The 17,167-nt window shown below is 41.0% G+C and overlaps 1 protein-coding gene across 1 annotated transcript in view; it reads right to left on the minus strand.

Moving 5' to 3' along the window:
• The window catches only part of adam22 (ADAM metallopeptidase domain 22), a 143,954-nt gene that overhangs the window by 113,418 nt on the left and 13,369 nt on the right, over positions 1-17,167 (minus strand). Inside the window, exon 3 of the mRNA XM_017719809.2 lies at positions 14,926-15,002. Within this exon, the coding sequence (XP_017575298.1) occupies positions 14,926-15,002 (77 nt within the window). The remainder of the gene's footprint in view (positions 1-14,925; positions 15,003-17,167) is intronic.

Genomic DNA, 17,167 nt, shown 5'->3' on the forward strand with positions numbered 1-17,167 from the left:
ATGAAGAGTTGAATGAGGGGTGTCAGAGAAGAGAAAACGCTGGACTCTGATGTGGGGTCTCGGGAATAGTGTACAGCCATCCACATGCAAAAGAGAAAGAAATAGAGAGGCCCAAAATGCATGATGATTATGAAAATGACAAACGTTTATGATCCAACAATTCATTCCTGACCATTGAAGAACAGGGGATGGTCCACAGTCTGTAACTGTAGAACTACTAAGTGCACCTATATGGTAAGTGGAGCTGATAAAATGGACAAGGAGGTGAACTTAATGACGTGGCCAGTCTGTATATCAGTGTATGTGGTGAGTCTAGTCACAGTCTCTTCTCCTCCAACAATTAAACAAGCAGATGCAATGCAAAGCATCTCTCACACATGTGTGTGCGTATAGATCCAAACAGGCCTAAGTGTGATTGTGCTGCGTTGTGATTAGAGATTCAGCTCTTTGTTTTTTTTGGTTTTTTTGCAGTAGAGGAGCTTTAAAAGCCTGCAGCACATATCATCCGACCCTGCTCCCACAGGGCCATGCAAACTGCAGCTTCAGCAAGCCAAAGATCCGGCTGCGTCTCTAACGTAACCTCTCTCTCTCTCTCTCTCTCTCTCTCTCACACACACACACACACACACACACAGACACACACAATACAATATAATACAATAGGACATATTACACATACAAGGTCAAGTGAAATATTGCACATATTTATATAAGCACCTGAAAACATGTGCATATACATATAATGTATACAAGAGGGCTGAAATATAGCCTTGGTATGGTGAGTAAAGCAGAGTGCAGGCCATATATAGATCCTATTGTCATCCTGCAAACGTATTTTCAGCAAAGCTCTCCAGTTTCATCTAGCGCTGTTTAGTATGGAAGCCCATTCCCGGCAGGTAGAGGAGAAAAAAAAATTGTCCACGTTTCTCTTTCTCTGTGTCTGGCAGCTGTATGCCAACTATTTATGACTTGCGTTCTCAAAATGATGACATTATGTTAAACTAATACAATTTTTTTTATTTTAAAACACACCTGGTGTCATTATAAAAGACTCCTAAAGTTCCTAAATGTGGCCGGGAGTCCAAGAGAGCACAATTGGCCTCACTCTCTGGGTGGGTAGGATGGCACCCTCTTCTCTCCCCGTCATTCAGCGAGATGCAGGTCAGCGCAGGCGTCTGTTAGCTGACGTAACAGATCTGGCGGTTGGCGCTTTCCTCTGAGTGCATTCGGCTGTCCAATGATGCGTGAGCGGCAGTTCGAAAAGATGCGGTGGCGCTTCACAGGTCCGGAGGAAGCCTGTGCTAGCCTTTGCACTCCAAGCGCTGGAGGAATCAGGTGAACAGGGGAGTCGTAACTAATGGGTAGAACTGGATATGACTAAACCGGGGAGAAAATTGGGGAAAAGAAAAAAAAAACCCACACAAATCGAGTCATATCAAAGACCTTAAACATCCCTGTCTGCACAACTGGCTGGATAATATGCAAGTGGAAAATATCCACAGGTGCACCACACAAGATTTCACAACACAGTCTTTTCTTTGCTCATATGATCCCAAGAGCACGTGTGAAGGTGGGAGCATCATGGTATGGGGGTACTTCTTTGCAAATGCTACTGAAGCAAAACAATTACAGATCTACAGAAATCACCTATATGGTAAGTGGGACTGATAAAATGGGCAGTGAGTGGGGATACAAAGAAGTGTACCTAATGAAGTGGCTGGCTGGTGTAGATCTCTGTGTCTTCGTTTCACGTATATATGACTTTGTCGTGTGGAGGTATATTATATAAGAGTAAAAGTAAATGCATACTAAATGAAATGGTGTAGATATTTGTTTCCTATCACTGTATATGAGGTAATATGTGTGAGTAACTGTGTGTAACGATGCCACCTTTCCATGCACGCTGTGAAGGGGCCAATTTGAGGTAATAGAGGCTCATCAGGAGGCCAGTGAATCCATCTGCCCCCTTCTACCACTCATAATCACAGTCTGTCATTAACACATACATACACACTTTTACACACAGACACACACACACACACACACACACACACAAACACACACACACAAGGAGGGATGCAACTTCTTTGCCAGCTGAAAAAATGGCGTAATTAAATCAAGCCAGCATGTTCTCCGTAACCATTCAAAAGCCTCCACTCTGCGCTAGCCTGTAAGCTCAAGGCCACTTAAACAATGCATTACTGTAGCTTCTATCAGCTAGCTAGGCTTCAGTAGAGGAACACAAGAGCTAAGACCTGACACAGAGTGTGCGGAGTATCTGATTTGATACCCTCCATGCATACAAAGAACAGTGACAGTCCACCCTAAAAGTATTAGTAACATGAATAGCATATGAAGCACACATATACCATGAAGACACAAGTAGTGTGACTGGCTAGATGAATTTCATAGATCATAAGTGAAATTCCTGGTTACATATGTCATAGGTGAAATCATTGCTTACAAAGTAAATGAGGGAAAAAATGGCGTGTCCAAAAGTTATGGCACATCCTATAGTTCAAGTTCAATTTTTCCAGAATGTTAAACTCGGCCAATAAGTAGAAAATGAGCACTGACATTAGAAGGAAAAAAGCCATTTGACCAGAGATCCCAGGGTGATCAAAGCTGCTCTAAACTGATTTATGCTGGCCTGGCATTGGTTTAGCTGCTCACCCAAAATGGTCATACATGTTGACCAGCATACAAGCATCCAGTACACAACATATTTTCTACCAGGGATGTTTAAGCTTCTGCACACAACTGTAGCTTTACATCATTTTCAGATGCCTTTGCGCTGTACTGTATGTAGACGCCCGCTGTATCAGCCATACTATATACTGTATACTGCCATTTTAGCTTTTGAAAATATATACAACACACACACACACACACACACACACACACGGGCATGCCCACACACGCAGCCTCTCTCAGTCCCTGCTGTGATGCCGAGCCTCTACAGCACTGCAGTGATCGGAAAGCACAGAGAGATCAGAGAGGGAGACACTGCTGGAGGGGGGAAGAGAGAGAGAGAGAGAGAGAGAGAGAGAGAGAGAGAGAGAGAGAGCGCAGGAGAAAAGGAGTTAACAGGAAGGAAACAAGAAGCAACATGGAGGGCAGAGTGAGACAGACCCAGAGAGAATGTAACACTGGCGCCGGGCTGAGACGTGCCACACTGACAACAGGGGAAACCCAGAGGGATGTAACAATGACCATCGCTATGGGGAACGCCAGCACCAGCTAACTAGAGCGACAATACAGTTTACCATATAACACCAGTGGTGACATCACAACGACTTGACTATGATTCTTTGGGAAATGATTCATGGCATCATGAAGCATGAATGTCACCTGGATTCAGTTTCATTACTGGTATTTTGGTTAGCTTTGAAAACACACTGAATGCACAAATGTGGCTGGAGAAACTATTTGCACATCGCACACTTAAAGAAGAATTCTTTAACGAAAGAGGATAAGATGAAAACAAAGTCATTCTACGGGCTATGGTGTGAAACACTCCATGGTAGAAATGCAGGGTGAACCAATCACAATCCAATTGAAAGAGGGGGTCATAGAGTTTCTGTCACTGGAAGACAGCTCCCTCCAGTCTGAGAGGGGATGAGACCCCTGAGCAGAAAGCGTTCTGCGTGCTCCTCTTCAATAAGAGTGAATCCGTCATAACTGTGTAACGTGATTTTTTGTGGGCAGTGAACCTCCAACAGCTCAGAGCTTTCAACGTTGGTTCCACAACACTGGACGATCTCCGAAATCGCACTGAAAGAGCCGTGAGCGCAGCGCCACCCGACACGCTCTATCGAGTATGGGAAGAGATTGATGTTGTCTGTACAGATGGAGGAGGTTCATATTGAGCACTTGTATAATTACATAATAAACTTTATGCTCATTTAAACCATTTACAGTTTACTGCATTCATCTGTAATGACTTACAAGTGAAATACATCATTTAGAACTTTTTGAACCACCCTGTACTGCCAGAGCTGTTCACAGTTATAGGAACCAGAGGGCAGAAGCACTTAATGCCACTAAAAGTTGCCTCACAGAAGGTTATTAAGTGATTATGAATATGCTACCTTAGTCCTGAGACATTGTTTAATAATAGTTTTGAGAGAAGCGCTTTGACCTAAAACCTATTTTAAAAATCCATTCATAAGGCACTGTTAGGAGAAATCTTGAAAACATAGTTTATACATAGTGTTATTACTATCACTATTTCACTGTTACATTACATATACAAACTCAGAAGACGTGTAGGTTCACTGGTTGTTTTTGGGAGTAAATAAAGTGGCTATATTTGCATTGTAGACTTCACAAACTCTGGTTCCTATCACCACCACTGTAAAGAAATCTGTGGTGGCAAGTTTCTCTGCAATGAACAATTTTACATCAACCCACTCTGAGTGACTTTTGTTTGCATCAACAGAATTTGAAAAAAGACATGGAATTCCTCAGTATAATAAAGTACAATAATAAAGTTGCCACTTATTTTGCATAAAGATTTTATATAGAATCTTCAGAAGGTTCTTGACACGTGCATGTCTCCTTGGCCATTATAAAACGTTCTTCAGAAAACTAAAAGTGTTTTTTCCATGGCATCTCTAAAAAAAAACGTTATGGGCACCTTTACTTTAAACAATGCAGTACTAGACAGACCTCAAAACAAACAATATTTACATTAAAACAGTCCAGAATTTAATTATTGCCAAAATGAGTGCATACTTTATGGATGCTATTACAAACGTTTATGACAAACACATTTTTACACCCCTATTCAGCGCCTGTCAGTGATAACGTCACTATAGCAAAAAATCAGATACAGCCTGAGAAGAAATAAATAACCAACAGCCGTGTATAGAATGTAGGCCATTCCAAAATCTCTCTCTCTCTCTCATTTCTCCCTCCCCCATTCAGTTCTCTCCTTCATGCACTGTCTGAAGGCATGCATTCCTCCTCCACCCAGACTCAAGGGTGCATGAAGGACGAGGAGTGGTTTCATCTCTCTCTCTCTCTCTCTCTCTCTCTCTCTCTCTCTCTCTATCTCTCACTTTCACTATCTCTCCATCCACCCATCCACCCACCCTTTCTCCCTCTTATCGTTCTCGCTTTGCCATTAGACTCAAGGTAAATCACCACTCTCCTTCACAGTGACCCAAGCTGAGAAGGACATTGAGATGTTAAAGGCGAACTGACCACCCACATCAATTACTATAACATATATGCACCAGGAATGCAAACTAGAATTTTGCCAAAGTTTTTTTACCAGTTCCCAACAGCCATTAGTCGGCAAATAATCACTAAACAAAGCCTAAAAAAATTTTTTTAAGCCATTGTAAAATATGTTGATGGGGAATGTTGGAATGGAACCAGACGTCTGGAGCATTTAAGGCCTCTAAAAGTTCCCTCACAGAAATGAATATGTTGCCTTAGTCCTGAGACACTGCTTTATAATAGTTTTGGCCTAAAAAACGATTTTAAAATACATTCATAGGGCAGGAACGTGCACAGTATTGTTGGGAAAAACATTTTATCACAAAAACATATTATACATATTGTTATCAACATTACATATAAAAACTGTATAGCATCAAAAAGGGTTCTTCTATTGTAACAAGTCTGAAATGGTAACAATTTGGTGCTATATAGAACCATCTACAGCACGTTCTCTATCAATCCGAAGAACTCTTTCATGACGCAAAGAACGCTTTAATCAAGAAAATGGTTCTTTGAATGTTCGTGGTTTTAGAACCATTTTCCTCACTGAAGAACCCTTCAGGAACCATCATTTTTAAGAGTTTAGAAATGTGTGTGATTTGGTTTGACAGTATAACCAGTGTTAGCGATTTAGGTGGATAATCGACCCATATGGACACTTTTAGGCTTGAGTTTTAACAACATTGAACAAGAAAAGACAACTAAATATTTAATAAAGACAGTGTCTAACAATGTCCAGCACCTCAGAAACTATAACTCCATACAGGAATGAAGAACCATTGTTAAATCAAATGTATATTAACCATTAGAATCCCAGAATTTGGTGATTTTTTGCTATTTTGGGTCAATTACAATTACAATTATGAAGTATTCACACAAGACAGTCACACATGCCATATGTCGTGATTTTCAGGAGACCCAGGGCTACTCAGATATGCCACTGTTTTACATGTAAATGCTAACAGAAATTTGATGTCTTTTGGGTCATTTCTGATCAAAAATGTACCCAGCGCCTGCTAAATTTTGTCATTTTTAAAGTTAATTAAAAAATGTTTGCTTATAGCGATCTTGAAAACAAGGTGCACCTCAAATACCTTTCCAGAAATTGTTAGTCTGAAGTGTCAGACTAGCAATTTGAGCTGAAAGTGCAATAATTTTGATTCATTCTGTCGGTTATAATGAGCAAAAATAAACAATTACCAAAAGACTGACATTTTTTTTATTGATTTTCTGTCCTCTTGGACTCAAACTAAAACTCTGACACACAAAAAGACAGGCTTGATTTTTAAATACAAATCGAGTTGCATATTTAATATCATATACTTTTGATACTCAAAATCAATGTAAACTTAAAGACAGATAGATATAACTCATTTATAATGATATTCATCATATGTAGTACAACAGTAGTGAGTGGGTTTGGGTGATTTTGGAGCTGAATGTCTGGCTGATGGATGGTCACAGGCAGATGAGATCACTCTGGATGGTGAAGCAGAGTCTAATGAGTGATTTAATGTGTAAATTTTAACCCTTTTTTAACCCTTTTTTGGAATATGAAGGCCAAAAAAGCAGAGCAATAATATCAGGATTTTGGGTGATTTTCCAAGCCGAAGTACTCACTGATGCTGATGTCACAGCTCAATGATGTCATGCTTGCTAGTCAGGGGACGGGTCTGCTAAATGTCCTGATATGTGGATCATGTGTGCACCTTAAACCGTTCTGAAGTTATGAAGCCTACCGTTTTCCTAGCAATTAATATAACACAATTTTATTATCAGGTCACTTTGGACCGTTTCTATTGCCTCATCCTGAAACGTTCAAACATTTTAAAGGGCAGCGTTTTCAGAATCTTAAAAGTGGAAATACAGTTGCACAGTGTGAAATGACAGTGAGTCTCCATCTTTTTGTGTGAATGATCAAAAGAACTGAAGCAGTAATGAGAGCTTTCAAATGCTGTAAAACAGGCTGATAGAGTTTCAGTAAAGGGATAATTATCCACGCCAGACTGAACTTCACTCGTGAATTTCACAGTGTTGTGAAGGTCAGAGGCTGATCCAGGCTGATCGTCCACTGTCCTGCGCTCCCTGCTATGCTTTCTTTACCATGTGACCTGAGCCTGTGAGTTCAATTAAAGGTTACACTTCGCTAAAACCCAGTGCAATGATGCAAAACGCTCATCTTGTGTGATTGTGTATGAACTTCGCTGTGGACTTGGGGGCTCTTCACCGCAGGGTTAATTAGCTCTCAATCGTATTGTAGCTGGGAGCCACAGCGGGGATTAAGAAAGCCTTAACCTTTGCTTAGTATTCATACATCCCCACTCACACCTGAGCCCAGTGAAGCTGAACACCTAAATCAGCAGCACTGAATGAACGCTTACAGTAAAGGCCTATGCTGTTAAAGAAGCAGAAGTAACAAGTTTTGCACTTTGCGTTGATGACACATTTGTGTTTGCAAGCAGAAGAGAAGATGCTCATTTATTGGACTAAACTAAATCCTAAATCCTAAATCAGAGGCTTCAAAATGTTTTAAATAGAACAGTTAATGTTAACATTAATATACAGAAAACGGTTAAAATATATAAATTATAGAGGGTGGTTAATAAACTGCACAGAATCCAAGGGGCTATGTTGTATAGGTGACCTATAAGATCGGTGTTTCTAATAAAGTGGCCAGTAAGTGGGTGTACAGGGTAGTTGTGGGTGGTGAGTATATCTTAACAAATTCCCAGCACTTGCCCAAACAGAATAAAATGATCCCAGCAGGCGATGACTAGGAGAACAATAAAAGGCAGTGCTACACAAAGCCTCCATTCTGCACAATTCCTTGAAAATTCACTCTGTGGGTGTTTGTTGGAGACGTGTGCCAAGTGTGTCATTCTTGAAATGTCTGGTAGCTTCACTCTGAACAGTCTGTCAATTACCTTGTTTACTTCAGTAACAGTGAGCAGAATTTACTGACTATAGCCTCCATGCTGGCATCAACATCTCACACAAACGTTCACATTACGCTTTCAACCTCATACAGAACCATCTACGGTCCCGTCCATGTGTGATACTTTACACCAGCATGGTGAAATACACCAGGGTACATGAACCCTGCTTTATTTTTAGTATTTTTTGTTTGCTTTTGAAATTTTTTCCCAGGTTTTCTCATCTATTTCTCCTCAATTTCGGCCTATTTTTCTCCCCAGTTTTGGGATGAGCTGCAGCTAAATAACCAGCATGAGAAAAACGCTAACTACAAATATTCTATTTTAATACATTTTAAATTGTACATAATTTTTTAAAAATAGAATACGTATGAAGATAAATAACTGCAGTAAATGCCAGATTTCCAAGTTCATGTTCCCTGCTGAAAAAAGGTTTATGTGGATTTAGCTGGTCACCCAGCATGGTCATGCTGAATGACCAGCATACCAGCATCCAAAACACAACACAGGCTGGTTTTTTGCTGGTGACCAGTTGCAGTTGCTCTATGGTGTTTTTTCTAGCAGGGTTATGTTTCCCAAATCCACAAGGGGGTGCTAGACATAAATTATCAAACATCCCCATAGTTTCTCTATCTTTGCGATAACACAGCACAGAAATGTGTACTTAACTCTGCAATTACGAGGCTACGAAGAGGGGTTAAGATAGCCGTCACCTGCCTCTCACGATGTTTAATTGGTAGATTCATGTTTCGGTGTAGGTAAATTAGGTATACAGGTCTATTCTGACGTTTCTTTAATATGGATGTTTTCATAAAGTCTCCATGCTTTTGATATTGTTATTATAACCTAAAAGGGTAGCTGTACTGAAGGTGCGAGGACACTAAGAGTACTGACAGTAAAGTGGTGCAGTAGCTGTGTAGTGCCTTAGACACCTGGATAAACTATCTTATGAATATTAGGTGATTATTAGCTTACTGTGCTACACAGTGTCCACATTTGACACACTGGCTTGTCAAAACAGCCAACTGATGCAGATCATTCTGTTACCTCGCACATTTGCCGGTTAGCATTTTTCTGTTTATAGAGTAAATATAGTGCTTTGTTCAGAATGACTGAGCCGCTAAAAACCTGTTGGATATTTGCAAATATTCCCACAGTGTGTAAAAAAATCAATACAATGCTAATTTAAGCCTAAATATATAGTTGTTTTGTTTGTTTACGGTCAAAATATTTGAATGTCAGATTTTATTTTGACAATCCTATATTCTAGTAGCCCTGCCCTGCCCTGTGATGGACTGGCGACCTGTCCAGGGTGTATCCTGCCTTCCGCCCAATGACCACTGGGATAGGCTCCAGCACCCCCCTGCGACCCTGAGGGAGAAGCAGCTTAGAAAATGTGTGTGTGTGTGTGTGTGTGTGTGTGTGTGTGTGTATGTTCTAGTAAATGTTTGTAATTTTAGCTGACCTTGTTGGGTACACTGTCACAAAAATTCAGCCTCTAAAAATAAAAACTGCTTCACCAAACAAAAGACATTTTGTGGAAAAAACTACACAAATACTTTGGATGTTAAAAGGGTTGTGTGTGAGTCCTTAACATTCCTACTCATAAATGCTGCCACTACTGTAATGTTTTTCCTTCTATGATGACTGATGGCTGTGGTATCACTGTGGGGACAAAACTCACAATCTCCTAGTGATTGGATCAATACTTGGATGTATTAGCATTTGTTATTAGCAATGTCTATGCTTAGAGTCTATACAATGAAAGTGCAGATTAATTCTTCTTATTTCTGTACTCTCCTTATTTATTAAATCTTAATTAATGTATATCAAGATATAGGAAATTTTCTGAATACTGTTGCTCAGCTTTATGCTGAGCTAAGTACAATCTTACATACACAACATCCATATTCAAAAGAGATTTAGAAAACAGAACAACAATAAAAAAAAAATGGCCTAATTCATCATTCCAGAGTTACCTCTACCAACGCGCACACATACAGCCCCTCCTGATCGCAGTCTAATCAATTCAAAGTTGCAAATGCAACATTCCTGACCATTTACATACTGAATGAGGCAATAAACAGTTTGCGGCCATGTCTGCACAGAGAGAGAGTGAGAGAAAGAGAGAGAGAGGAGAGAAGGATTCTGTCAGGAATAGATGTTTTTTTCTACCATCCCACGCAAAATGAGACATAAAAACACTATGTATCAATATTCAATATCGCTGTGTCTGAAACTTCACACAGAACCACCCACAGCCCGATGGCTCTGGTTTCTCACAGGAAATCAACCCAGAGCTGCATGAGTCAAAACGAAAGAAATGACACTCGAGAAACATCCATGAAGGCCCCTGTCACTTGCTACCTTTCTGTCATAGACACAAAGGTAGTATTTATGGGCAATTATACAAATACATTAGAATATGAACAATATGAGTTAGTGGAACTTTGATTAACCTAAATCAGAATTTAAAGGGGAACCATACCGATCTTTATACAGGTTCTGCAAACTTACATCATTCCAATATAAAAAAGTCATTCCGAATGGTTTGAAGCGAAGAAGTTAAGTGATACTTCTTTAATCCCACAAACAGGGAAATTCCACCTCCGCATTTAACCCATCTGTGAAGTGAAACGCCACATACACACTAGTGAATACACACACACTAGGGGGCAGTGAGCACACTTACCCGGAGCGATGGGCAGCCCTGTCCGGTGAGCAATTGGGGGTTAGGTGTCTTGCTCAAGGACACCTCAGTCATGGACTGTCGGCACTGGGGATCAAACCAGCAACCTTCCAGTCACAAGGCCAGTTCCCTAACCTCCAGCCCACGAAGAAGTGAGAAGTTACTCAGTGGAGGTGATAGGAACCAGACGTGTGAAGAGTTTAACGCCTCTAAAAAAGGTTACTGCATGAAATTGTAAAGGATTCCCTGTCTGATGTCTGAGGCTGGTTCTATAGTAGTTTTGAGACAAGGTTTTGGCCTAAAGCATAAAATCTATTCTTGCCGGAGAGGTCGATTCTGGGCATTATTTTTCAGATTTACCACTATTTTACAATTACATTAACATTACACATAAAAACTCAGAAGACATGTACAGGTTCAGTGGTGGTTTTGGACACTAAATAAAATGACTATATGTATGTTGAACACACTGTGACCCTTGGCTCCAGTTAACACCACTGTAAAGACATCTGAGTCTGTAATGAACCATTTCACATTAGACATCAGATTTCAATTTTATTCTTATTAAGTTTTAACAAAAAAACATGGCAGTGGACTAATAAATAAAAAATAATCTTCTACAAAAAAACAGCAGAATACTCCAAAGATATGTTATTGCACTCAGGCTCTTGGCCTACAGGAAAGCCCTTATTGTCTACAATGTATTCAAAACTCCAGCTGTCTACAACCCCCTGCTTGGCCAATATTGGCCCCCCATTACGCTTCCTCTTGGCCGTCCACTCTGTCTCCCGGCAACGCAGGATGATTGAAAAGCAGAAAACCCCATTTGCGCCGACCCCCTTTAATCTAAAGGCCCCGTCCATTATTCACAGAGCATGGAGGACGGGGGGCGAAGGGTCAGAGGAAGGCGTATGCATGTAGGATAGGGTATGGGGGGGGGCTTGGATCTCTGTGACAACCAGATGAGACCAGTCACATCCAAAATAGACATGTACATAAACAGACATGCAGAACTGATTTGAAACCTCTTAAGTAAAATATTGTTAGAAGCTGATGTTGATTCATTGGTATGCTTAGCATGCTAAAGCCTGAATGGCAAATATTTGGGTGCTCCTCTTCATAAATGGAGGTAAAAGAAGAAGATCTCCTGCATCTTCATCATATGGTGGATTACCATGGACAACAATTTCATCACATCTTCCACACTTAAAAAAAAAATCAGTGCTGACAAAAACCCACTTATAATAGAAGTCAGTGGGCTGCAGCTAATTTCTGTGATCTTATAGCACAAATTTGAAACTAATGTCTAGAGATTAGCTTAAAAACCGCTGGACTATCCCTTTAAAATCTGCCTTTTCCCTCTATGACATGGCAGAATGCATTTATAACAGCACCTCAAGCAGCAAGGGTGAAAGCCATTGATCATCCAGAGAAATCTAGGCCTCTCAGCAGGGGGTAAAGACAAAGCCAACTCAACTCCCTCAATACTGCACTCCCGCACATGTACACGCACCACTAACAAGGAGAGAGAGCACGACCGAGTAAGAAAACAACCCACAGAGAAAGAGAAAGAAAGAAACAAAGGGAGAAGTGAGAGAGAGAAAGAAATGGAGAGGATTTCTGGCCTCACCCAGAATGATCAATTAGCAACCTCAGTAGCTCAGGCCAAGGCCTTTGAGTTCCAAGCCGCAAACGAAAACCACTCACCCATGCTCAGAGCCAGACAACTGCATGTGAAAAGAGCAAAGTCTGAGGCGATCAAACGCAAGCAGTAAACATCAAGAGCGTGCGCTCTGTCAATGGTGGGAAATCTGTTCCCTATGCTAGGTTTGCATGACTCATGAAAAACACCTGGAACATATCCAGTGACTAACTGAGCGAGATTAACTGTTTCAAGCTAATTGAGGAATGGAATGTGCACCAGAACGCATTTAATCAGCAGTACTTTAGTGTGAAAGCACAAAGAATGCTAACGCTAGGACACCTGTCCGTTAGCATCTGTGAGGAGATGACAAAGAGACCGGGGCATCTATACATTGTTCATCTGGTTATGTCAATGTACCCTGTTTAAACCTCTTTATCATTCGCCCTGCGACGGTTTATTTCAGATATAATGCCGCACTGAATTACCTTGCAAATGGTAGAACAATTATGAGGGCCCCCCGATACATGCAGCTCACGAAGAGCCTTACAAAGCCATGAAGACTAGCCAAGTGCTAATTTTCTCCACAGACATTACAGGAGATGTTTGAATAGAGGTCTCCAGAAATATTCACGACTGCACATTACTACAGTTAGGATACATTTTGCAGACTGTACTACTGTCCATAGCAGACGTGCTGTGAAACTATTAAAGACTCTATTACTGCTGTAAGATAGAGAAGCCTCACGGTGAAAACAGATGCAGTGTCACCAGCACTGCTAGCAGCTGAAAATGTTCTCACTGTACCCGCTAGTTCCACTGATAACACTTAGCTCTCTGAGGCAACAGTAACAAAGAGAGAAGTGAAACTGTATTAGTAGGAAAACTAGCGAGGTGCTCAGGGAAAGTGCTAGCCTGTTGCAATGGAGCGAGCTAATAACAAAGCTAATACTAGCAATTAGAACCTGCCTCAGATTAGCAGAGGCCTAGCTTAGCTATAACATAATAAGACAGTCAAACAGAAGTGGGAGAAAACACCGTAGCAAAGCGCTCAAGGAAAGAGTTAGCACATATAATATATAGACAAAAGTATGTGCACAGCCTTCTTGTTGAAGTGGATAAAATTAAGCACATAGCATAAACCCCCATAGACCAGGGGTGTCCAAAGTTTTTTCAAAGCGGGCCAGACTGTACTGTGTTAAAATACCAGAGGGCCGACATATTATTCACACATGATTCTAAATTTTACGTTTTCAAAAAATCAGTGCACATAATCTGAGCTTTCTGTGAGCTACCGTGTTTCCTATCACTGTATTAAAGATCCTTGAAGCTTCTTTTATTGTTGGATTGTTCCAAAGAGCAACAATACAACATATCTAATGTATTAATCATATTCCTACTGAAGTGTTTCCTTGTTAAAAAATATCTTTGTGAGATAAACTAAACAAAAATCTATACATTTTTGTTTTGTTAGGTAATGTTCTTTACATATCGAAGAAACACAGTGTAGCCACATTACTGTCCAACCTTAAAGGGTTGATATTCACTATAACTACTGACTTTTCTCTGATGAGAAGTTTTCCATCTCACCAAAATCAGCAGTTTTCAGTGTTTAGTTTGAACTTTATGTCTGTAGTCTTGACTAAACGTCATTTACTAAATGAGGCCGCAGGTCTGGTCAACTGCCACCATCAGGTGAAAGGAAGAACTGCAATGTACTGGCTGGCGGACCGCTCACAATACATTGTAAAACAGAAGCCGGCCGGCAATTAAAATCTGTCTGTGGTCTGCATTTGGCACTGGGACTGGACTTTGGACACCCCTGCCGTAGACAAACATTGGCAGTGGAATTGGTTGTACTGGCTCACGGAGCCAGTAATGGGTTGTATGGCTCTTAAAGCAGGACTGGACACCTCAAGAAGCAGTGCTAATAATGAGGTTCCTATTGGTAACAGTTGAGCAATAGATGGAGTCCTGATACTTGTGTCATCCCTCCCATGTGTGCATCCCCTCATAAATATGCAAATGCTGTCTTACAGTCTGTAGTCTGTCAGCAGAGCAAGGAGAGAGAGAAAGAGAGAGAGAGAGAGAGAGAGAGAGAGAGAGAGAGAGAGATGATTGTCCATCAGCCAAATGCAGTGATCGATAGAGTGGTCTGACAGGCCTATAGGCAGGAATCCTCTCATGAGCCCTCAGCATAAATCTCCAGCCATTATGATCCAGCAGTCCATCAGCGGCTATAAAACGCATGGCTCAAAAAAAAAAACTCGAGCCACATTACTCATACCTTCCACCCTTACTGCATTTCACCTGGCCTCTTAATCATTATAACAAGTGGTCATAACAGTGTTATATCAGCACACATACGCTTGTACTAGCATGCAGTAAGCAACTGCACAACCAGCTGCAAAAAAACAGAATGATATACTCACTGATTCAGTTCCACATCTAGCATGAACGTTTGGCCGAAAGCTTTCACCTGGAAACTGGTCTGGGCCAAATGGTTCTTCTGTGAAGGAGATAAGACAATGTGAAACGCAAGTCATTCATATATTACAGTTCTGGAAAAGCATCTGATATTGAAGAATACAGGGAAAACAAGCTGCCTTCGTCACTATCAGAACTAGCATAAATACCAATTCCTGGTTTTAAAAGTTGCAGATGAATCTCTCTTCAAACCTTTACCCTTTGATCACATGCAAACAGGTTTTAAAGCATGCCTAATAACACCACTTACCTGTGATAAAATCACTGTAGCGCAGGGCCTCCTGCAGCTTATTGCCTTATTTTTCTACATGCTTAGCTTAATTTTGTTAGTCATCAGCTCAGCCACAGACATTTGTTTACGTCTGTAACCAGTGGCTACAACAGAAGTAAGTCAGTGTTAACCCTGACCATTAGAGCTATAGTGTGAACTATAAACACCAAAACTCGGCCAAAAAGCGCAAAACAAAAACAATCCAACTTCATGATACTACTAAGTCCCCGTTGAGATTTTAGTATCAGTTAATATCTAATATATTGTTTCAAACAACTGACTGAAACCTGTTTAGGCTGCAGCTTGCATTTACAGTCAGTGACATTATTTCTCATGAAAATGGTCCCACCCATTGTAAATCAAACTGTGACTGGTTGATTCCTCTGCCTTGTTCTAATTACACACCAAGTTAAAATGTCAGACTTTCTTTCCAGCTGTAGGACTTACCAGTGCTAGGCTTAATCTGCCTAGAAACCACAGAAAAAAATTCAGATTGGACAAGAAGATTCAAGAATTTTACCATTTTGTTCCCAACAACAAATTAGCAATGAAATAAGAGAATTCTTAAAAGCTGAGTATAAAAACAAGCCTGACAACGTTGTTAAATAAAAATAAACATACATTTTTTTTGTTCCCAGAAATCATTAGGCCTTCACTGGAGGCCTAGAAAGCCCTAAGGGTCCCCCAGTGGGAAAAGGTAGCAAAGCAGACCAATTAACTAGCTAACTACTATTAAGTTAACATTAGTGGCAAATAGGTCCAACTAGATGTTTCTAACTATAACACATGAGCCTCTGCTCGGCGCTTCAGGAGGGGTCAGGCATCCTAATTGGTTTGAATTCATTGCAACTACGCTCTGATGCGCAGGGCTGGTGGCAGTGTGACTGCGCTGCTGGTTAATTCAGTGCGCGCCCTGGGCCCATATGGTCAGGCCATTTTAACAGTGCCCTTAGGGGGTAGAGGGGTGTGTTCACCTCACGTCACATTGTTCTCATGCCATTGAGTGTACATGGGGAGGGGGACCAATCGAAGTGTACGTGGCAGAGTAGAGTCCCTACCCTAATCTAACATTTCCCAAAGGAATCACCATGGCTACCCCGTCCAAACCCAGCTCAGTGGGCCAGCAGTAAAAATGAGGACGGTGGGTTAAAAAAAGAACCACAGGAAGGAGGGGGAGGGAGAAGGAGGCGGGAGTGGAGGGGGATCCTCCACACTTCACCCATGAATGACCCACGAACGAAGTGAACACCCTGCCCCCTTCCAAGGTATTTTTGCCCACGTGCCCAGAAGGCACACCCCAAGATCGGCCTATTGTCTCGGAGGCCAGCGTATTTGAATGTGTATGTGTGTGGTAAGTGCTACCTCTACACCAGTGGCCTGCAATTTTGGAGTCCGCCACATATCCTCGTAATGACCACATATGAAATTCAATTTTTTGAATAATCTACAAAATTAAAATCACCCTGAATTTTTTAAAACTTATTTATGTTTGCATACTTCATGTCCCTCGATTCGTTGTCAACCAAATCCAAATGGGCCTTTTTTACCATGGCAGTTCATGTCATCAGTTATTTTAAGCAAAATTCATGTCATATCATTAAATATGTAAGTGTGTAATGACTTCTGCCTGCCTCTAAATGCCATCTGATGTTTGGTGGCATCACCGTGTACCAGCAACAGGGAAAATTATACTAACCAATAATACCTTAGCATGTTTTTCCCCTCCCCTCCCACCACTCTGACCTATCATCGCACAAGAACACCCATCAGTACATCTGTTACCGCAACATAACCTCCTCCTTCAACATCCTTCATGTAACTTTACTCTCTCACTTTAGGCTTTCAGAATGGTTGTAAAAATATTCTCTTATATCAGTTCATGTACGCTGAAAACCCTTGTTCATCTTAACACGAGT

The sequence above is a fragment of the Pygocentrus nattereri genome, chromosome 24 (genome assembly GCF_015220715.1).
Source record: "Pygocentrus nattereri isolate fPygNat1 chromosome 24, fPygNat1.pri, whole genome shotgun sequence".
NCBI lineage: Eukaryota > Metazoa > Chordata > Actinopteri > Characiformes > Serrasalmidae > Pygocentrus > Pygocentrus nattereri.